At 40.7% G+C, this 22,276-nt stretch overlaps 1 protein-coding gene and 1 non-coding gene across 3 annotated transcripts in view; one reads left to right on the forward strand and one right to left on the reverse strand.

Moving 5' to 3' along the window:
- Positions 1-402: 402 nt before the first annotated feature.
- TRNAR-ACG (transfer RNA arginine (anticodon ACG)) lies at positions 403-475 on the reverse strand. The gene has a single exon. It is a non-coding gene; the product is annotated as a tRNA-Arg (tRNA).
- Positions 476-629: 154 nt separating this feature from the next.
- SACM1L (SAC1 like phosphatidylinositide phosphatase) overlaps positions 630-22,276 on the forward strand; it is a 29,301-nt gene continuing 7,654 nt past the window's right edge. Inside the window, exons 1-12 of one of the 2 annotated variants that reach the window (XM_059475187.1) lie at positions 630-794; positions 8,659-8,756; positions 10,347-10,421; positions 12,313-12,440; positions 13,434-13,583; positions 14,838-14,897; positions 16,486-16,519; positions 19,123-19,224; positions 19,962-20,047; positions 20,246-20,332; positions 20,768-20,836; positions 20,925-21,004. In XM_059475187.1, the coding sequence (XP_059331170.1) occupies positions 736-794; positions 8,659-8,756; positions 10,347-10,421; positions 12,313-12,440; positions 13,434-13,583; positions 14,838-14,897; positions 16,486-16,519; positions 19,123-19,224; positions 19,962-20,047; positions 20,246-20,332; positions 20,768-20,836; positions 20,925-21,004 (1,028 nt within the window). In that variant the 5' untranslated portion in view covers positions 630-735. Of the gene's footprint in view, positions 795-8,658; positions 8,757-10,346; positions 10,422-12,312; positions 12,441-13,433; positions 13,584-14,837; positions 14,898-16,485; positions 16,520-19,122; positions 19,225-19,961; positions 20,048-20,245; positions 20,333-20,767; positions 20,837-20,924; positions 21,005-22,276 lie in introns of those variants that run through there. The other variant, XM_059475193.1, reaches the window with a different exon arrangement.

Consider the following 22,276-nt stretch of genomic DNA (forward strand, 5'->3'; position numbering starts at 1 on the left):
CACAGCAGCTTGGAGGTGTCAGCTAAATGAAACAAATACATAGGAATAACTAATTATAGTTCCCCATCCATGGGGCAAGAAGCTACCCAAACCTGGGGCATGACGCCCAGAGAGCTGGATTTGTGGGCCAGGAGGTGCCCCAGGTTTGCTCCTTGCCAAACCCCATAACCTGCAGGATCAGGAAGGGTGGTGGACAGCAGCTGTCCCTGAGCTGGGGCACTGCCAAGGGCAGGAAGCCCTGTAACATCACCCAGCCCTGGGAGGTTTGAAGACTCCCACATTGAGGGCAAAGATGTGGCAGCGGTGAGCATATAAGAAGTGGGGGGGCTGTAGGCAGCATCCTTCGCTGAAAACAGAAAAGAAAAAAAATATAATTACGACAAAGAAAGAAAAAGGAGCAGCCGAGCCAGCCAGGAGTCGAACCTAGAATCTTCTGATCCGTAGTCAGACGCGTTATCCATTGCGCCACTGGCCCTGCTCGAAGGTGATGTCTGCTCCCGCGCACTTCAGCACAATTCTCTCTCGCCGCCTCAGCCAATGGTGGGGCTGACGAGCCCGCCCGGCCCCGCCCTCCCCTGCCATAGGCGGCGCCCCGGCCTGAGCTCGCCAGCGCGCCCGCGGAGGTTTGTCCCGAGCGGGGCCCCGTCGCTCCGGCCCAGGGACGCGTCAGTCGGGCAGGGAGGGAGCGGCCGGGTCGGAGCGGAGCCCGCGGCCGGGGACAGCCCGAGGGGACGGATGGCGACGGCGGCACCGGTGGGAACCACGGCAGCGGCGGCCTACGCCAGCCTGAAGCTGTGAGTGACCCGCTGGGACGGGGGTGGTTCGGCTCTGGCACCTGCCGAAGAGGAGGGAAAGGGAAGGGAGGAGCCGCCGGTGGAGCGACGGTCACCCGTCCCCGGCTGTCCCCTGCCCTCCCCCGGCCTGTCCTCCGCCCTTGCTGCCCGTCTCGGCCCCCTCGCTCCCCCGGGTGACCGCGAAGGGCTTGGCCTGAGGCGGCGGCTGCGTGCGGGAGGAGGATGGGGAGGGAGGACTTTGGCCGCGGACACGGTCCCCTGTCGCCGTCCATCCCACGGCGCTGCGGGCGGGCGGGCGGCTCCCGTGTCTGTCTGTCTGTCCCGCTGCCCTCCCGCGGTCCCGGAGGTCAGTGCCTGAGGGGTTTCCCTGGCCGTGAGCAGCCTGCGCTGCCCGCTGCTTGTGGAGGCTCCGTCCCTGGAGCCATCCCAACCCCACCTGGCCGCGTTGCTGTGTCCCCTGCTCCGGGTGGCCGTGCCTTGGCAGGGCGTTGGGCCCGGTGCTCTCCGGAGGTGCCCCAGCCCTGACAGCTCTGGGGTTCTGCCCTCTTGCTGCTGCTGAGGGGCTCGGGCACTGCTGTCAGTGTGCAGCGCCGCTTGCCAGCACAAGGTTCCCTAGGCGTGCTTGCCCATCGCTCTCTCATCACACAAATCTGCTTTTTTTGTGATGTGCGATGGTTTGGAAGCCAGTCGATGACTGAACTTTGAGAGCTTTGAACTTTCGGGACTCTGCTGTGCAGTGCCGGCTGTGACTTTTCCAGATAAATTCTTCTAACTACCCAGTTTAATTCTATTATTAAAACAAAAAAATTTTTAGGAGAGACTGTAACCCTTTGAACGTGTGTGTATGCCAGATATTTGTTTGCTGCTTTAATACAGCAGCAGAAGTTGCATAACCGAAAGCAGCACAAAGTTAACGCTGCAAGAGGCATCTCCATTACAAACCCTCACACCAGTTCGAACTCCCGAGGATATTGCTCTGAGCATGAGACTCTTCATGACTGTCTGAAGCCAAAAGTGAAGTGTCTTTGTGTGTCCTAAAGGCATTCCCAGGCTTTTGACCTCTAAACAGTAGCTGGAAACTCCATGATTGAGTTACAGATGCCGTTTTCAGGCAGCAAAATCTGAAAGTGACTCTTAAGCCTGATTTAACTGTACTTTATGCTCTGTTGAGTTTCATTTGACAGTCATCTTTTGCATTCAGAGCAAACAGATCTTTTGCAGGTCTGTATAAACAGTTTGTCATAATGCTGTTATGTGTTTCAAAGTCACCAGTCTTCTTATTTTGGTTAGGTAGGTATGTGAGGGTACACCAGCCTTGGACATAATTGAGTATTGCTGAAGAGTAACATCATCAGTGATGGTAGAAAGACTTCACTTGGCAGAAAGCTTTCTTTTTTTTTTTCCTTCTCTTGTCACCTTAGCAGTATTTGTCTTTCTTTACACTGATCTTGTGATCCTTTTGGCTGCAGAGGAGCAAAGGTGAGTTGTGTGAGTAGCAGTTGTGTGACTTGTAGTGCACAGTTGTTCTTACTGAGAATTTTTCAAGTAAAAGCATTTTTCTGGATACAGGCTAGTAAAGAATTCTCTCATTCAAAGTTTAATCTTGGCTAAAAGTAAGCTTTGATCTTTTTAGAACAAGGCTGTCTCAGATGTAGTTTAACATGAGTTTTTTCATCAACATGAAAACAGAATTGTTTTCTGCTCTGAAAAATGAGCTTATTTTCTTGTCATTGCACCAAGTTGTGATAATGGCTGCAGCCTTTCTACCAGCATTTGAAGATAAGGGCCATAACTTGTGTCATGAGTCAAACCTACCAGCTTGTCAAGGTCAAAGGAGAATGTTCTCATGAAAAGTCCAGGCTAGACTTCAGTTTGGGGATTTAGCGGTGGCAGTGTTTGGGTTTGGGTTTGGGTTTTTGGCTGATTACTCACTCTCAAGATGATACGGTCAGATTCTGTGGCTGCCCCTTTTCTGGGGAGTCTGTATGGAGCTTCCCTGACTGCTGTGCTCTGCAGGGCCCCGTTCTGTACATCCAGCCACAGGTTCTAGCTCTCAAAACAAACCCCTTGTATTCTCCACCTTATCAAAAGCAGTGGTTCACACCCCTTGTGCTTTGACCTGTGTCATCACTCAAGTTCAGGTGGTAACAGTGAAAGAGCTGATGTCTGGTATTTGTGCTGCTTGTGGAGCTTACTGAGTTACAGCAACAGTTATTGGGAAAACTATGAACCTGAAAACTGCTATCCACAGTTGTCACCTCTGGCATTGCTGTATTTAATTAACTTCTTCTGGTAGCCTCAGGAATAAATTGTAAAATTCAAACAGCTATTGCAGGTATTGCATCTACTGCTGGCAATGGAGTTGCCAGTCCAGTTAATATTTAAAACTGATTGTTGAAGGTGTCTGCAGAATAGAGCAAATTCTGACTGTTGTTTTGGCTCAGTTAAAATCACTTTTTTTCTTTGTGCTTGGATGAAGGCTTACCTTGCTGATAGCCTTCTCAGTATCCTGTGGGTCCATGACCCTAGCTGTGTTTCAGATTTAACTCCTCCTGCCTGTAGTTATGTTGCATCACATGCTTTGTGAAAGTATTTGTCGGTCTTTGGTAGCCACTGCCCTGTAACAGAGTGCCTTCCACTCGTGTGTGTGTTTGGGGGAGGGCTGAAAGGGCATTTGGGTTTGAAGAACACTTATAGAAAGGGATTTTTAGCTAGTCTTTCTTCCTGCTCCATCTAAGCAGCTGTCATGGTAAAGCTCAGGGATGTTGGTTGAGCAGGACATTAATTTATACAGTAAATTATTTTCCTCTAGAGTGAAACTTCAGTAGAAATAGACACTATGTAGCCTTTAATACGTGCCTTTTCTGTGTTGTTTTTAAATGGTATTTCCATTAGTTTTCTAAATCCTGGGGTTTTTCTTCCTGCAGCAACTACTGCTGCATGGGAGATGTTCCAATTCCTTGAGCTGTTTCTGCTCAAGGAGTAATATTTATGGGAGACATATAATTAGCACACCTGCTCACCTAGAAAATCTGGAATCTCTGGAGTGCTGAAACCACCAGTGTGTTCACTCTGTTAGTTAACATACTGTTGGGACTCTGCATAAACTATCATCCTGTATCTCACTGCAGAGCAGTTTGCTGTGCTCAAGATCCTAAATGCATCTCTGTGCAGTACAGGCTGTGCTTCTGGGTTGCTTTATTACAGTATTCAGAGGCTGACATCAAAGTTTCCTGCATTAGAGCAATGTTAAGTATTTATGGTGAAATAATCAATTACTGAAGTAAGGATTTGGCTGTTGAGGCCTAGAAGGCTTAAGTGATATTGAGTGAAGCACTATCTTTAGTGGCCATTAGAGCATGCTGGGTCCTCTGTCATGCTGGATCTGAGCACAGGAATATTCCTGTGTGTAAGATCAGCCTAATTAAAGTGTGGGGTGCAACTGTGCATCATCTGTATGATACACAGAGCTGCTTTATAGCATAACTAAGGAAGTGAAACTTTTCAACAAATACATGAACAAAAGAAATACTATCTCACAACTGTAAAGGAGTCTGACTTTACACTTGATGTAAGCAAGCAGTGGTTTGTTCTGGTTTTGGGTTTTTTTTAATGTCTCTCTTATGGAATCAATACTTTTCCCCTGCAACTTTGAATTGTAGGAATGAAATCTACTGACTTGCATTGTCTCAAGCATCAATCTACACAGTTTCAATTGCAGAAGACTATCAAAATAATTCAAGTCACCTTCAGTAATATTTGAAATGGGAATTTGGTCATTGCAGTTCTTCAATACTTCCTCTCTTGAGTAATGTGAGTTATAGTAAAAATGTAAAACATTTGCACTTATCACATCCTTTCTTCTTTAGCAGTACTGAGAAATAGTTCATTATAGTGGTGGTCAGTTTTCCTTCAATTAAAAAAAATAAAAGGAAATAGAAGGACTCAAATGTTGTGAAGATTTGGCATGCTGTTAAGTTCTAAGGGAAGCAAGATGGTGACACAGCAAGGTGGTGAGAGCCCTAGATGTGTTGTATGGTTCTAGACAGCAGAGGCAATGTAGCTGAGGAGAAGGCAGGCTCCACTGTCACAGAGGAAGTTTATACAAAACCAGAGTGTGGTTGGGTGTATGAAAACCAGTTCATAACTGCAGACACTGTGGGCTTCTATGAAATTCTGCTTTCCTGATTGTTAATTTTTTATACAATACTGTCACTTGGACTTTCATCTGTCCTTATTTCATTAAAAAAATTAGAATGAATCTGCAGTTTCTAGTTGTGAATGATCCTTTCTTCACCATTTACTATCTCCCTGTCAGATGATCAAAATGAGCATGTGTGCTGTCTAAACTTGTGATAGACATACAGGCTTGCTGGTGAGCACAGTTTGGAGATGAACCAATTCTTGCATGCAATGTTCATCAGTTTCCTTTCTGAAAGACAAGTGAGAGGAAATCATCTTGACTCTAGCAATTTTAGGACAGAAAAATGCATTTAGGTGTGAATGAGCCTACTAGCTAGTTCTGGTAATTGGTGAAGTTGTAAGTCACCATTTGGGCTGGAACTGCTTGGAGTCTTGGCCTCTTCCTCAACTATATTTTAGGAAATGTTGAACTTCTTGCTCAAATGAGGCAAGGACTAAGTGAATCATCTTTCTGTTGGAGATTTTGTAGAGCACTAATTATCCCACTTCTTCTGAAGCACAAGTTCAGTATCTTGCAGGGCCTTAGGCTTTCCTGTTTGTGTTGCACAGCTTTATTTAAGGCAGTTTTTAAAGATGACCCCACGAGTGTAGTATTTGTTCAGGTTCTGTCAGCTTTGTAGATTGGTAATTTCATTTCCTCTTACCCCTGATTCCCCTCTCACTCAAGAGTCAACATTTCTGTTTCAGACTGCTGCAAGCTGCTGAAGCCTTTTTGGTCCATTGAGCTGAAAGCAGGGATGATTTGCCTTACATTCTCCACTACGCTTTTGTCACCAAATTTGGTCCTGGAGGGTGCCATGGGAAGAGGACTTTGAATAAATGTGAAACATAAACTTCTAGTTTTCCTTAAACTATAGACAGTGTGTAAAAGGAAATTAGGATGATAAAGTTGTTAAAAGCAACGGTAGTGGCAGGAAATAACATGGTCTAGGATTTCAGAGAGAGAAATGCTGGGATGTGATCTAGCAAAGCAGGATGTATGACACACATTGAGAGAACAGCATGATTTGCAGTGGCAGCCCTAATTCTCTCTGGTTTCTTTTCAGTTTGGGGATATTGAGATAAAAGACTTCTTGTTCTTCAGGGAGAAATTGTTATTCTTGCGTGTGATAAAGAAAACATTTGTTATATGACAATTATTTGAGGTTTGTAAGCTGCTTCTCTGTTGGTTAAAAACAGGCTTTAACCAATATGCATGTGAATCTCTGTTCCAAGACTGTAGTAGTGTCAGGGCCATGTTGCACTTTATAGTGTAAGGAGCAGCTTTTAAAAATAGTATCATTGATGGAAATGCTTTTTGTGCTCTGTACAGTCAGTGTAGATGTCTTGTCTGTGTTGTGCTCTTCATAGAGAGTGTTCAAAAACTGAAACTGTAGTTCTCAACACTTTGTTTGTGACCTGCTAAGTTAATGTGTTTTTTCAACTTACTTTGCTTGAGATGCTCAGATGAGTAAGAGTCCATAAGCATCTGTGTTAATGGCACAACAGATCCAATATTAAACTTCATAGAGTCTCTTCCCAGTTGTTGTTTTAGCTGGAATCTTGTGTGTCAGCTGATATCCCAGAGAAAGATAAGCATTCAACTAAACCAATGAGCTGCAGCTTTCTCTTGTGGAAAAAATGTGTCCTGCTGCCTCCTGCCAGTTAGCAGTAGCTTTCTGACTGCACCTTAAATGGTATATCCTCTTTTCTTTTTAGCTTCATTACCAAAGTGAGCGTTTGTAGGTGTCTTTAAGCTTTCTTGCCCCTGTTCTATCTGTGTAAGCATGTTTGCTTTTTGCCATGAAGACAGCTCCCATTATTGCTGTGAAACTCCCCTAAAGAGCTGGGGATGCTCATGTGCACTTCATCAAAAACAGAAGCAATGGAGGTAAAATAGGTGTTTTAAGGCTTCAGTGTACTGCATATTTATAGTTCTTACTCTTATGTTTTATTTTCAAAGATAAAGCATTTAATATGTGTACATGAAAGATTTAAGGATGCTGATTTACAAAGGAAATACTGTAGATATGTTTCCCATTTTAGGACCCATAGACTATAATGAAGTTAAATTATCTAATGAATAAACACTTAACTATTAATTGCTTTACAGTTTGTTGTATTATGTTGTTTGGTGGATTTTTTCAGTTCAGTATTTGCTCTCCTCAAACCTCCAGCATTGGTGTCATTAGCACCCTGTTCTACCCAGCATCACCCTGCTCTGCTGTGGTGCTCCAAGGGCTGCAGGTGGGTCTGTGCTCTGGGCTGCAGAGGGACAGCTTTGCCTCACTGGCCTTCACCAGGGGCTGCAGGGGAATCTCTGCTGCTCTTGGAGCACCTTCTGCCCCTCGTTCTGCACTGACCTTGGTGTCTGCAGGATTGTTCCTGTTCTCTCTCCTCTCTCTGCTGCTTGATTTTGCTGTTGTGGTGAGCATTTTCTCCTTCTTAAATATGTTGTCCCAGAGGTGCTGCCACTGTCACTGGTGGGTTGGCGTTGGCCAGCAGTGGGTCTGTCTTGGAGCTGGCTGAGATTGGCTCTGTCAGACACAGGAGGCTTCCAGCAGCTTCTCACAGCAGCCAGTTCTGTAGTAGCCCCCCTCACCCTGCCACCAAACCTGGCTATCAGACTCCTCTGATCTAAATTAGGATTCTAATTCAGCTTTCTGAAGCATTAAAAAAAATAAAAGATGCGTAGAAATGCAAAATTTGTTTAGGGAGAAGGAGCCTAAAAATACCTACCCTGTTACCAGAACAAGAATTTTAAAACTCTGACCCCATGTCTTGTCAAGCCTTAAACTAAGAAAATCACTGTAAGAGTCAAGAGCAATAGTTTAAGAGTGTTTGGGGCATTTTGTTTGTTTCCTGTGTATGGCTACAAGCCACTTCTGCATATCCCTCCTATCCATGCACAGTGTAACCTGTCTGGCTTCTTGCAATTACCACAATGGGTGTGTTTTTAAGAAACACTTCTAAAAACTGTTTATGACTAGCATTGGGTTTTGTGCTGGTTTTGGGGGGAAGGACAGCAAAGATGGCAATGAGGTGTGAACAGGAAGTCGATGTGTGACTTGTCTGTCTGGTGCAGGGGTACCTGTTAATGCCATGTGGGTTATGTAGACCTGGCTAACTCACCTGGGAAATGGTAGTGTTGAGATCCCTGCTTCAATAAATTCGTGTGCCACTTGAACTTTTCCATGTCTGTGTTGTTTCCAGTGGATTCTTGCAATACTTACAACACTAATGTGAAACAGGTGTTTACAATTTATGTTTATTAGATTTGCATTAGGGATGTGGTCTGATCTGTTTTTGGTTTAAAAACTTCTGACTTTGTGTTAGGTTTTGGCTTATCAGGTATGGTTCAAGCTTACAGGAATCAGAGTGGACCACTATGTACACAAATTTACTTCCATGTCTTTACCTTATGGTAATAAAACAGGATTAAGATTGTTAAGCAGGCCATAAATTTTGCAATAACTGATGTGCTGGACTTGGGGTTTTTTTTGCTTTTCTTTTGCCCACTGCCAACATCAGTGGCCTGAGAAGCAATCCAGTGAAAATTTTGTTATTTTGCAGCTGAAATAAGGTGTGAAATTGATTGCTCTGTCTTCAGTTGGTGAAGAATAAACAAACCCAAAGTAAGTTCTGCTAAACTAATTCCTTTTTCCTCTCTCTCCCCTTACAGGCATATAACGCCAGAGAAGTTCTATGTGGAAGCCTGTGATGATGGAGCAGATGATGTGCTTGCCATTGACAGAGTCTCCACAGAAGTCACTCTTACAGGTGACTCTCCTCACCAGTATTTCTCAATACAGTCTTCTCTGTCCTTTTTGTCTGTTTTGCTCTAGGAGTCCAAGAAGGTCTTCAGGACATTACTGAGATAATACTGACATAATTGTTTTTACTTTGTTACTGTTTAAAACAGTGCTTTGCATTCTGTTCTGCAGAGCTTTGTTTCAGATGCCTTTTGGCTGTGGGTTTGGTGCTGAGGGTTCCCAGGGTGATAGTGCTTGCCTGTTCTTTGGTAAGACTCTCCATCACAACAGGGGAAGCTGACTCATCCAGGCTGGTTGGGTTTGGTGCTAGAAGCTCAAGATCAAACAGGGAAAGGATTGAATACTGGCATTCTTCAGCTTTTGCAAATTGTCCCAGTGCTGTCTTTTATATAAAACTGAAACCTGACTTTTCATAATGCCTCCAGAAATAGCAACAGTAAAAAAACTTCTTACTAGAAATTTTCATTCTGTGTTGCAAATCCAGATTTAGATGTCAGTGGGAAGAGTCTTAAGCCTGATGACGTCTTGAAAATTTTAGTTACATTTTTAAAAGAGTATGAAACAAAGAACTTTGATTAAATAACAATAAAATGAAGGCACTGGGTGACTTCCCTTTTGATACTTCAGGAGTTTGGTAGCACAGTATTACTGATCTCTAAACAGAAATGCTACAGTAATAGTAATATAAAAGCAGTCATTATCTCCCTTTTATAAGGCTTCTTGTATCCTTCATGTAAGAACAGTGTGCCCATCCCACTGATACTTTTGGTATCATAGTAGATTATTGCAATTTCTCCTTCAAAACTGTCAAGATAGTGATCCCAAGTCTTTTGTCAGTCTGCATCTCTCTTACTACTGCTCTTTTATCAGATGAACCTGCAAGGTGTTTAAAGCAAAAGAAGATTGCAGGGTTACGGTTCTCAGTTTTCTGAGTTCTGGGAAAATGCTTCATTCTGGGGAACGGTTTGACTTTCTTTCAATTTCTCTAAAATCCCTTCTGTTAGAAATATAGATAGATTAAACTTACACATGGTAAGACTTTTAATTGAGATTTGGGTCCTTTTTGGATCTTTTGGTGTATTGTTTGGAATACTGTGTCCCTTGCCATGTGTGTGCTGCTGTTGGTAGTTTTGCAGAGACAGCTTAGGTCTTCTGAGACAGAAATAGATCAAGGTTCAGAAGATACAAACAGACCTGGGAGGCATAAGCACTTGTGGTTTGGTTATCCTTTGTGTCTTGCTGGCTTCAAAACAAAGCTTCTGGAAGCTGGCAGGACAATACATTATTGAGGAATCTACTTGCTATGCTATCATGAAAATAAGCTTGAATTCATTTAATGGAATTACTAGTTTCATTAAACATGAGGAATTGGTTAGAAGGTGGGTTAGAATCCTAGATCCTCCTCCCAAAGCTCCATCAGGCTTTGAAATTCTGATGCTTTGTTTCTTGTACTTAAATATATTTATATACTATAAATATACTGTAGCAAAACTTGATTTGACAAGGAAGGCTGAAGAAACCTAGTTCTAATTGTGTTCCAATACAGTCATGAAAGAAGTAGCCTGAAATTCTGATGTTATTTTTTTCTGCTTTTCAGTTAAAAAAGATGTTCCCCCTTCAGCTGTTACAAGGCCTATATTTGGTATTTTGGGAACAATCCGATTGGTGGCAGGTAAGGAGAACAGAACTCTGCTCTTTAAAAATACTTAGACAAAATAGATTGCTGAAGAAGCTTTAAAGGCAAAAATAGTATTTGCAAGTATCTGAGGATGCACTTTCATCAGTATGATAGGCTTTCCATGTGGCTTCTAGAGGATGGAGGCATCCAAATCTACTTTATCATGAATGTCTGGGTAACTCTTAAACCAGGAGATACTCTAAAGGTAGGGTTAACTGGTAGTTGAGTTATAAGGAATGCATTTCAAATGAGTGCAAACAAGCTCATCTGCTTATTCTTTGTAACTATTTTAATCTGAGCTGCAGGATTTGGTGCAACAGTCAAGTGTTGTGTTGTGAAGCTTGATCAATACTCATGGTACACAAATAGCTGAGAGTGACTGGAGGATAGACAAGTAGATGCAGATGTTCAAGTAGTGATTGTGTTGCAGCTGCCCTACAAATACAAAGAAAATCCAGCATGAAAAGGGCAAGGGCAGACTGGAACGATTTTAAGTTCAGAGAGCTCTAGGATAATATAAGTTGTCCAGTTTTTCTAAGTGTCTCAATGGTCAGGTCTAAGCAGCCAGTGTCATGAATACACTTGATGCATAAAGTGTAAGCTTTTGGGAAAGTAAGCATTGCTGCTCCAACAATCCTTTTTGTAGAATTTGGTAGAGTTTGAGACTGAAATACTCTGAAAAATGATGTAATAAGCAGTATACATACTGAATAAAATCCCCATATGTAGAAGGGATTAAAGATCACTCACTGCAGTATTCCCAACTGAGGCAAAGGGTCATTGTGTTGAATGCAGTGACTTCTACAGCATCTTAAAACTGCTGAACTTTCTATGCCCATATTCTAAAGAATTGTGGTCTTGCAGAGTAAGAGCAATGAATGGATACATGTGTCTTAGAAACTGAACTGCCCCAAAGGGGAATTGTCATCACTTACAGGCTTGGTAATGACTACTTTTCATCTGCCTGAATATTAAATAAAATATAGAATATGTTAAGTCTCTTAAAAGCTTGGGGTTTTTTCATTCTGTCCCCCAGAGCTTTGCACCAAGTGTTAGCATACAGCTGTCAAAGTAAACATGTTATTAGTTAAATTAAATGTTCTGTTTGTTAGTGTTATTAGGCAGTTCACTGCTGTGAATTGTAAAACTGACCCTGTGTCTAGCAATGCAGCATCTTTAACAAATATAAATATTCTTTGCCTATTGCAGTATTAAGAGTAAAATTTTTCTTCAAAAACAAGGTGATACTAAAATACGCTGTGCTTAGAAATATGGTTGTGTTGTGTTCACCAGCAAGTGTAAATTAATTGCTCTGAGTGAACTGTTCATGATTATGGGTGGGTTTTTTGCTTTGTTACTCATGCAGCCAGGGAAACAGCACACTTCCTATCTTAAATAGGTAAAAGAACCCCAAATCTTTGTACAGTTTTGAATCTGTTAGGAGGAATATTTTTTCCTGCAATGATAAGTTGAATAGTCTTTTTTGCTTTTGAAGCAAAATACTTCCTTTCATGTATTTTGGGCTTACTCTGTGCTTTTCAAACCACATTCAAGAGCATTGGCCTCTTTCTGAGTTGGCAAACCTGAAGATTTTCAGACTGTCACTGATCAGAAGTAAGAGTAGGTGACACTTTGTTGTCTGCTTTTTTTCAAGTTCCTTAAAATTAGTGAGCAGCTCAAGATCTCTGAGCATAGAGAAGTAGGTAGCTTAGAAAGTACATTTTGCTTTTGCTCCAGCCCTGTGTGTTTTGCTACACTTAAGAACACAAAGTCCTCTTGGTTTCAGTTTTCTGATATGGGTATAGGCTGCTTTTCTTAATACATGCAGGTTTGGGGGTTTTTTGTTGTTGTTTTTTTTTTAAACTTTGTTCTTTCTGATTTACAGGCACATATCTTATTGTAATAACAAAAAGGAAAAAAGTAGGTGAGATTTTTGGTCATGCAATCTGGAAAGCAACAGACTTTGACATCCTCTCCTACAAAAAGACCATGCTGCACTTAACTGATATTCAGGTAGGTACATTGATTAGGGGAGTGTGGAGCCTGCCTTTTGCAGCTTTCTCAAAATTCTCTGATTTTGTGGATTCCCACATGAGGAAGCTATGAATTCTTTTTTTTTTTGGAAGCTCTTTGAACAATACCCTTTTCTGATTTGTTCGCGTTACTAGAATGGCTCTAATATTTGGGTATGGATGTATATAAAGTCAAGGTGATAAAAAGTTTATAAAATTCAAGGTAATAAACTCACATGGTGCAACTTAGAATATCATTGCAGTTTATGGATGTGCATTTTTGCTTCTATTAAATGGTACACCCTTCCTAATGCTTCTGTTAAGTCTTTCTCAGAGGTTTACTCTTCTGACAGCCCCTACAATAAACTGCATAGCTGTCACCTTATCTGTCTTGCTTTCTTTATGGAATTGTTCAATTACTGAATTACTCAGCAGGGAAAATTTGACTTTTACCTTTTTAAGGGAGAGATAGGTGGAAGATTTTTTTAAAACAGATTTGTAGTGGATTGATAAAGAGCAGGTCAGGGTATCTAACCAATGGAGCTGGAAGGGAATTTGATGCCTTTTCAGGAAAGGAGTGAGGTTGAACCAGAACATAGATTATAACTTTTCTTTTGTCTTACCATCTTGGTTTTTTGGTTTTTTTTTGACTGAATAGTTTTCAGGGAAACCAACAGTTTCCCTTTTGCTTGGAAATTGTTAGGATTTGTTTAATATCAGTAGCTATTTGCCTCACAGGAATACTGTTCTCTGCTCTCCACTGTTGTTGCAGAATTTGGTTGCAGTGTGCTAGCTGCAAGTTACCAGTGAACTGGTATCAGAATTGCACTCTCGTGCTTTCCTTCTTGTGTGGTAATCTCTGGATGATGTCATGTATTGCTAGAGCACTAGCAAAATTCATCTCATCACTTCAAAAAGTAGTGGTAGCTTACAAGAGTAAAATATTTTGATAGCAGTATCTGACAGCTCTTTTGTTCTTTCGTCATCCCAACAGTTGCAGGACAATAAAGTATTTTTATCAATGCTTAACCATGTCTTGAGCGTGGACGGGTTTTACTTCTCAACAACCTACGACTTAACACACACCCTGCAGCGGCTGGCCAACACCAGTCCAGAGTTCCAGGAGATGAGCCTTCTAGAGAGGGTAAGCATTTGAGTTTGCTTCGTGTCTGTGTCTTGCAAATTGTCAGTCAGTTTGATGCAGATGATGTTTAAATGATGCTGGTGTTAGGGGCTGTGTCTGAACACACTGGTCCACACAAGTCTCGTAGCTTGTGAGCAGCACAGCGTTCTAGAGTTCTGTTCTGATCTCCTGTCACACTTCCAGATCAGCAGTTGGAAGTACCTCCTAAAGTGTACTTTAAACTGATTTTGAAAAATCCAAAAGAAATTAAATTTTGCCTCTCATATGGAACACTTCTAATTACAAGAAGGAGCTGAGCATTTTGGGCAATTGAGAGAAAGCAAGTAATTCCTTTGAGTGGGGGGAAGGAATCCAAAGTGGAATAAGTTGTACTTGTGTTCATATTCTTTTCCAGGATAACTTGGGAGAGATCTGCAGGTTTTATGGCTGTCGGTCTTGGGATGTTGTATTCTTTCTGAAGTATTCCAATTCTTTGTGTGAAGCATGAATTTAGTATGCTGCTTTTTTCTTAAAGACAGCAGCCAAATGCAATTTGAACTTGAAATTTTCTTGTGTATGTATTGATGGGGTTTTGGTTTGGTTTGGTTTTTTAATATTGGAAAATCGTTTGGGGATTGTTTTGCATCATCAAATGTTGCTCAGGCAGTGTTCTTGCCAGGGAGAGCAAGGACACAAAAGGATTGGTTTGCCTTAAAATTGTGTCATTTCAGAAGGTTGTTTGAAAGGCAAAGTACAGTAAAAAAACATCAATTACAAGTAAATTCAGATATCATATGGTTCATTGCAGTGTAATTTCATATGCCCATGGCTGCAGTATAATGGCTCTTCAAAAGGATTAGGGCAATTTTGAACATCTCCAGTTTTTCTCTGCAAGAGAAGTCTGGTTTGTGTTTGGAGTGTGGGTGTAATTGTTTGATATCTGTATTTGTTGTTTTTTATAACAGTACTGGTAGAAGGAAACAACCACAGCGTAGGGGCACCAATGCATTATGTTCTGCAGCTCAGTTGTCAGTGGTTTAGAAGTGTCATGCAACACCCTTAAGAACAGCTAAAAGAATAGCTCTCTTCAATCTTAATTTAGATTTCTAGTTGAGGATATGAAAGCTACTGATGAAAGAAGGGAACTTCATCTCCATTTGTACCCGTTCATGTAAATTTACATGATGCTGTGGATGCTATGATACTGCCTTTATGTTGAATTAAGCAGAACTGACAGTCTCTAAAAGCATCTTGGCTTTTTGTTTCTTACTGCAGGCAGATCCACGGTTTGTATGGAATGGGCACCTTCTGAGAGAATTTATTGCTCAACCAGAGGTAAACACTTAGTAATGATTCTGGTAATAGAGAACAAATATACTTTTGCTATAAGTATGCAACATCTTTTTGTGATTCTGTCTCTTTCAGACAGCCAGAATCTAGTATAACATGGCTAATCATCATCTAGTTTAGCACAGTGAGTCTTCTGCTTTCAGACTTCCAATTTTGTTAGTGCCCTCAGTAGCACTTCTAGAAAGCTACTTTTTTGGAAGTGTCAGTATTTGAAAATACTGTGCTGTGAAGATAGCTGCTCATAAACCAAAGGGGAAGTTACACTGCACAGTGTATACTTTTCAAGTTTTTGAAGTTTAGCTACTTATTTATCTTTGGGTATAGGCAAGGTCTAGTTCATCACTTTTTTCCCTAAGACTGTCTCACATCATTCTCTATGAATGCAGTTTATATTCCATTTTGCTCGTGAACAGATCATAAAGCTGGTAATTGAGAGTGAGACTGACAATTTAGATTCTTCCAGTTTATTTCAAATGAAGTGTAACCCTTGAATTCACTTAGTCCAGCAAATACAAGTGCATGACCATGAGCCACAGCTGTGGCACCTGAATGGCCAGACTGTCTAACCTCCTTCCTGCCAGAGACCTCCTCTGTCTGTTAAACTCCTTGGATTGCCTGCACTCCAGCAGCCTCCCCTCTCCACCAGTGCTTTGCATTTATCAAAGCAAGTGACGCACGGCTTCTATTTCTGCCTCAGTAACCTGTGGAGATGTGCTGGTACATCAGACAGCGCTGTTCCAAAAGGCTGGATTATGCACTGCTTCTGGAATGTGAAGATAGCAATTGGAGAAGGGCTGTTGTACATATTCCAGGGGCATATTACTGGGTCTAAAGTTTGCATAGTGCTATGCAAATAAAGCTTGGGAAATGAGAGAGAAGCTGTGGTGGTAACAGCAAAGGAAAATCAAGTGTGGCTGGCTAGTGAAAACAGACCTAGAGGGCAAAGCACAGAAGCTGAAAAGGGAGATAACTGGTATTTTTAGCCACGCTTCCCCTCTCATTGATTACAGGTGTCTTGATGCAGGAACAGTTTTAGGTAATGTTAAGTGTGGAATTTCTGACTTCTAGTATTGAACTTTAAAGTTTTCTTGAAAGATTAAGTTATTCAGGAACGGAAATATAGAAAAAACTCTGAAGCAGGCATTTTGAGCATTAATCACATAAAAATACATCTTACTGAAGGCTTCTGTAACTACTGTCTCTGCATATGTCCTTCTGTGGAGGTAAAGAAAACACACCATGTCAAAGGATTTTCAGCAAGTATTGCTTTATATCTGGTGTGTTTGTAGGAGAATAAATGCCATGTATAGGGCGGACAAAGCAGCTTGCTTTTTGTCTAGGCTGCTTAATTAGGATTAGACTTTTACTTTTTTCTTCCTGCTGATAAGGATTGCATATGTTGCTGTTTTCCCTGAACTTTTTTCCTCAGAAAGGAATGCTTCACCTTAAACAAAAAGTAAATTATATAAAGCATATGAAACTACCACAAAATCCTTAGGCAAAGCGTGGTTACTCACTTACCTTTTTTGGCTACTAGTGTTTAATATTTTTCACATGTGTTTATGTTTTTCAGATCCATAGGTTTGCTACACCAGTGATGCATGGATGTATCCTTTTGTTTTGTAAAACTGTGTACTGGAAATGGGTGGTCCAGTAACAAAATGGCTGCTGTGAGGCTGCTCAATTGTTATTATATTATAACATACAGCACATTGTCACAAATAAGTTATTGTTTGTTCATATATGGGTGTTACATATTGTTTGATAGTCTAGTCCTGTGTTAACTCCCTGGAATATTCTGCTTTATGGGTTTAAAGTATTTGCATAACTGTCAATAGGAAGGTTAAGATGAATATGGCAGATGCTCTCCCATCAGCTTTAGTACTTTTTTATCTTGCTATAAGGATGCATTTAATTTAGATACAAAATAAGGGAGGACAGTTTTGACTTGAAGGAGTGCTTATGGATGTTGATGACTAAAAGGATAAGTTCTGCTGAAGGCTCCTGGAATGCTTTTCCTGGGCAGCTGCTTTTCCTGCGCCAACACTTTGGGAAACAGCCTTTTTAGCAAAGCAGTCATGAGTTATTTTTGAGAAGGGATGAATGCTGCAAGGAAGCTGAACACTTTCTGGAGGCAGTGTGTGATAAACAGTAAGTCCCAGGTAGTTGCTCCTGGACTGACAGTAGGAAAAAGACTGGCAAGACTGGACAGAGCAACTCATGCCATGTTCTGCTTTGTTCATCCATTGCAAAGGCCCCTCAGGTGTGTGCAGGGAATGGTTTCCAGATGGAATCAGTTGATCTGATAGGACTGTCAGCAGCTTGCAGATCTCCAGTCCTTCCCTGTGACTTAATTTAATGGAAAATGTTGTGGGAGTAGGCAGAGAGACAAAGGAAAGATAGCAAAAGGGAGACATTGAATCCTTATCCTGCTGGTTCTGGGTAAATTGCAATTAACAACTGACAGACTGCAATTAACACCTTCCTTCAGTCTGTTTCTTCACTGTACAAAAAATTAGCGAGCCTGTTTCTTCACTGTACAAAAAATTAGCATAAGTAATATTTGTTTAAAACAAAATTACGGCAAAACTTTAGACAACTCAGGAATTGGAAGAAATGGGATTTCTAGCAGTAAAAATGCTAGGAAGACCCCACAGCAGAATTGTTACAGCACCACTAGCAGATAGTTCAATAATATCAAAGTTGCCCTTTTTTTTTTTCCCCCATGTAAACCCAAATATATTTTTTCAACTATGTGTGCTGGGCTTCTAGTCTTGCAGTGATGAGAAAAAATGGACTTGGATAGTTGAGATTTTAATCACCTGAAGCCCTGAACTACATTTAGTACTTACCTTGCTGCTCCAAACCAAAGCCCTTCTAAAGAACAGTAAATTCTGTCTTGTCCTTATCTGTATATGTGGAAGTTGCTAATAGCAAGTTGTCATTTTAAGTGAGCACAGATTGCCAACAGAAAATAGGCTGACAATTGCTAGGCAGCTAATGTTAGAGGTAACCTTTCTTGCAGAATACTGTTGGCTGTACAAATGTTGAATTAAAGGGTAGAGGACCTGGCAGTAATTTTCCAGGGAAACAGAGGAATGGGTATTTTTCAGCCTTAATTTATGAATTGAGAGAACATTCTGGATGGGGACAATTTGTATTATATTTTAGGGGGTTGTTTACAAACAGTTTTGGCATAAATACAAACAGGAATCAAGATGACTCATGTATGAAATCAGTGTGTTCTATAACAGAGCTGAGGTGCTCATGTGAGACAGCTGCTTTATGTCCCATTTGAATCATAGATACAGAGCCCAAGTATCTAGATCCCTCAAAGAGAAGACTGCAGTAGACTAATTTAAAAATTGACCATTTTGATCTTTTGCTTGCTTTAAAATGATAGGTTTCAGTTTTTAGGGGCAAAACATGCAAACTGGTGAATCTGCTTGGAGAAATTTTCATGAGTGCTGGCTTCTATTAAGACTTGATAGCTTACTGCAGTCCCAAATAAGTGCCACTATAAGTAGCATAAAACAAGAGTAAAGCTGAAACTAATTGTCCTTGCCCCTGTTTGTTGGGTAGTCCCAGGTGCATTTGGCACTTTGGGTATGTAGCCTGGGCTACAGGAAACTGCTGTTGTGTGAGAAGCTCACACTGGAGTCTTCGTGTGTGTTCATTCTCTTTTTCCTCACACAGATTAGAAAGCCAGTCTATTTACTGCTAGTTCTGGCATTTGTAGATTCGATGTATGTTGCACTTATGGATACAAAATGTATACCCCAAGATATTTACTCCTCTAAAAGCCTAGAAAAAAATTTGAAGGGGTATTTTTGAAGTAGTTGTTAATCTTTGAAAGCAATAGGGGCAAGAAACTCTTAAGGGAGTCTAATGAAATTATGGATGAGATGGATTCCTAATTTTTAATTAGGACCATAAGACCCAGAATAAACTTCTTTAGAATCATATCTTCTCAAAATTACAGCAGTTTTAATGTTTGCTCATCAGTGACATCACCATAGAGCGATGTTTTGCAATGTGCATATTGATCCTAATATTGTTATTGTCTCTCAAGTTTAATGTTCAGCTGTTGTTGGGGTGACAAACGTTTACTGATTTGAGTGTAGTTTCTTGGTTCCTTGAAGTTTCCTACCTTGATGTATAAAAATATCCTAATGAAACATTGGAGTTTTTCCTAAGTGTTGTTCATCAGTTATCACTATGCACTCTTGTTCTATTAATGGCAAGTGTTTTGACTGGCTGCTTATATCCAGAAGAAGCTGTTTCAGGGCTGGTGTACGCTACTATGTAAGAGGTAAAAGAAAAAACTGATTTATTTGAAAAATATGTGTTCTATCTGCACATCCAAGTTACCTTCAAGAGTAAGTGAAAAAACATTGTTTAGTTTGTCTTGGGCTTCTTCCTCCAAAGAAAATATTAAGAACTGAAGCATTTTTTGGTATTTATTAAAACGGACTCTTCTTCATGTCTTTAAGACATAACTGCAAAAGTTTTGTAGTGATTTTTAGCAGATGGCTGTTTTCATTGATGCTAAGTGCAAGTGTGTAATAGCCCTTTTGGTCTAGCAGTAAATCCAGCTAACAGCATCACTGGTGCTGGCAGGGGAGCCCTGAGTGGTGTTCTCTAATTGTTTCAAGTTAAAAAGCAAACAGGACAATGAATTTAAATTACTTTCTCTGTTCTTAGTCCCAACATAAATGCTTTTGAAGAAATTTGTCCATTTCTGCAGTACCATTGTTACAGAATTCTGAATATTTTGTTGTCAGAGCACTGGTATTTAATTTCCTATTAAATTATAATCTCTAGTGCTAGAAATGTCAAAATGTGTTAACTTGAGGAAGCACAGTTCTGCTTAAATTTGGTGCAGATCATATTAAACTTTTACCAAGGTTGCATTTAATTTTATGTTGTCAGGCAGCTCTGTGCTTCCTGTGAGGGCTTAAAAAGGAGGGGTAGGAATCCTTTTGCTGATGTGCTGTCACTGTTTTGCAGGCAGGCTGAGCCAGCTAACACGGTCTTTTTCCTTCACAGGTATTGATTCAGAAGGGCACGCTGCTAACTTTGTGGAGACAGAACAAATTGTGCATTACAAGGGGAGCAAAGCATCATTTGTTCAGGTAAAGTCACTGTAAGGAACAAAGACACGTAGACAGCTCTGTCCTGTTTGTGTATCTTATATGCAATCTATATTTAAAAGCATAAACTAAACAAACAGACTGAATTAGTTTAACAAAATAAACCTGTCTGCTTTATTTTTAAATGTCAGGTGGGTTTTGTAAATTCTGCTGTTTAAAACCATTACCATTCTTTTGCAGACCCGTGGATCTATTCCTTTTTTCTGGTCTCAAAGACCAAACCTCAAGTATAAACCAAAGCCACAGATCAGCAAGTCAGTAAACCATGTATGTGAGTGTTTGTGTCTTGGGGTTTTGACGTGTTACTGGGCTCATGTTTGTGTGATAGGGCTGCAAACTGTAATCAGGAGAATAAAAATCGGCAATACTGGATTAAGCATTATTTTTTTAAAAGTAATAGCAAGAAATCTTGTACTTCTTGTAATGAATTAAAAGGCTGAAAAAAATGCTGGCATCAGTGGGATAGTTTCTCTTTGGATCCAGTCTGCAGCAGTTTTAGTATCTGTACAATACTCTTTATCTGTAGCGTGTTTAATGAGGAGAACTGAATGGACTGGGAGGAGGAAAGTGGGAAAGTTTTGGCACAATAGAGAACATGAAACAGTTATAAGAATCATCAAAAATACTATAATGGTGGTTCCTTGTAAAGCACAGATCTTAATAGTAGTGTACATCTGTCAACCCATTTCCTTTCTCTTCTAGATGGATGGCTTCCAAAGACATTTTGACTCACAAATAATTAGCTATGGAAAGCAAATGATTGTCAACTTGGTATGCTTTCCCTTGTTCTTCCTGAAAAAGTTGTTGTTCTTCTAAGCAGGCTTCTGAGTAATTCTGTCTTTGTTTTCCCTTTTCCCAGGTTAACCAAAAAGGCTCAGAGAAGCCTCTTGAGCAAACCTTTTCAAAAATGGTGAACAGCATGGCAAATGGAATGGTCAGGTACATGTGACATGAAGTGATACATTTTGTGTTACAAGTTAAGCATTCCCTCTGAGACTCGCAGAGTGGTCAGCTCTTCAGGGGCCTTTACCAAACAAATTATTTGTTTGCATTTTATATTTATGAAGTAACTTGCTAAGAGAGGACACAGGCAGAATAAGGAAGGAAATTAAGAGGCAATGGTAATTCCAGTATTGGAGCCATAGTATGCAATGGAGATCATCTGCATTTTGGGAAAAAGAACGTCATGCCCTGTAGAACTAGCTTCTGGCAAAAGGGCTTGGTTACATTGCTAACTTAGTGAGGGAGTGCTGAGTGTGAGCAAAACAGGATGGAACAGTAAGGGGAAAAAGCAATTTAAATGCCTGGAGCTCAGTGTAACAATGGGCCAAGAGTGGAAAATCCACTTGGATTATGGGAAATTCCATCTCTTTGTGGGATACAGAGTGCAGTACACAATTTTACCACCTGTCTGTGCTTGCTTTTGTTAATTTCTGGAGGGAGAGCTTGTATCCAACTCACACAGCTATTTGCCCCTCTACCTTATCCTTGATATTACTGTGCCATGGTTTTTTTTTATTCTGTGCATATTTGGTATAAAGTCATCTGGTGGAAACCAAGATGTGAAGGTGCATTTTGGTGATGTACTGTGTATGTTTAGAAGTGGTATTTGGCAGCCCTATTTTAGTACTGCTATCAAAATCCACTTTCTTGGTTAATTGTTTTTGATGATGTTGACCTGCCAGAGTCAAACTTGAGACTTCAGTTACTTGTTTCAGTGTTCATCTTTCTTCCTGCATAGTCCTGAAATCTTGTCAAATAACGTTTGGGTTATGAATGCTTGAGGGGAGGAGTGTTATTCATAGCAAACATACACATAAATGTTTAATTAATCAAGTACCACTCATTTAGAGTACTTCTTGCCAGAAATCAGCTGTTGAAATTTTGTTCCAAGTCAGTAGCTGCTTAATTTCCTTATGACAGTTAGGTTAGCTGCTTAAACAGAACCTGTCTCATATTTCTAGAGTTATTGAGGGAATTATGTCCGCAAAAAATGTTGGATTTCAACACCTGTGTCTAGTTCAAAGTGAACAGAGAACAAAAGAACCCTGGTGGGGGGGAAAAAAAGACGTTAAGATTTGTATCCCCTCTGTACTTTCTGGAGGAAAAATATTAGCCAGAACATTGAATGGAACATACACAGAACTTGGACCACAATGTGTGCTTCCCCAGACTAATAGCATTTTGTAAAGAATTTCAAATGGTGTCAAC

This window comes from Ammospiza nelsoni, chromosome 1 (assembly GCF_027579445.1).
Source record: "Ammospiza nelsoni isolate bAmmNel1 chromosome 1, bAmmNel1.pri, whole genome shotgun sequence".
Lineage (NCBI taxonomy): Eukaryota > Metazoa > Chordata > Aves > Passeriformes > Passerellidae > Ammospiza > Ammospiza nelsoni.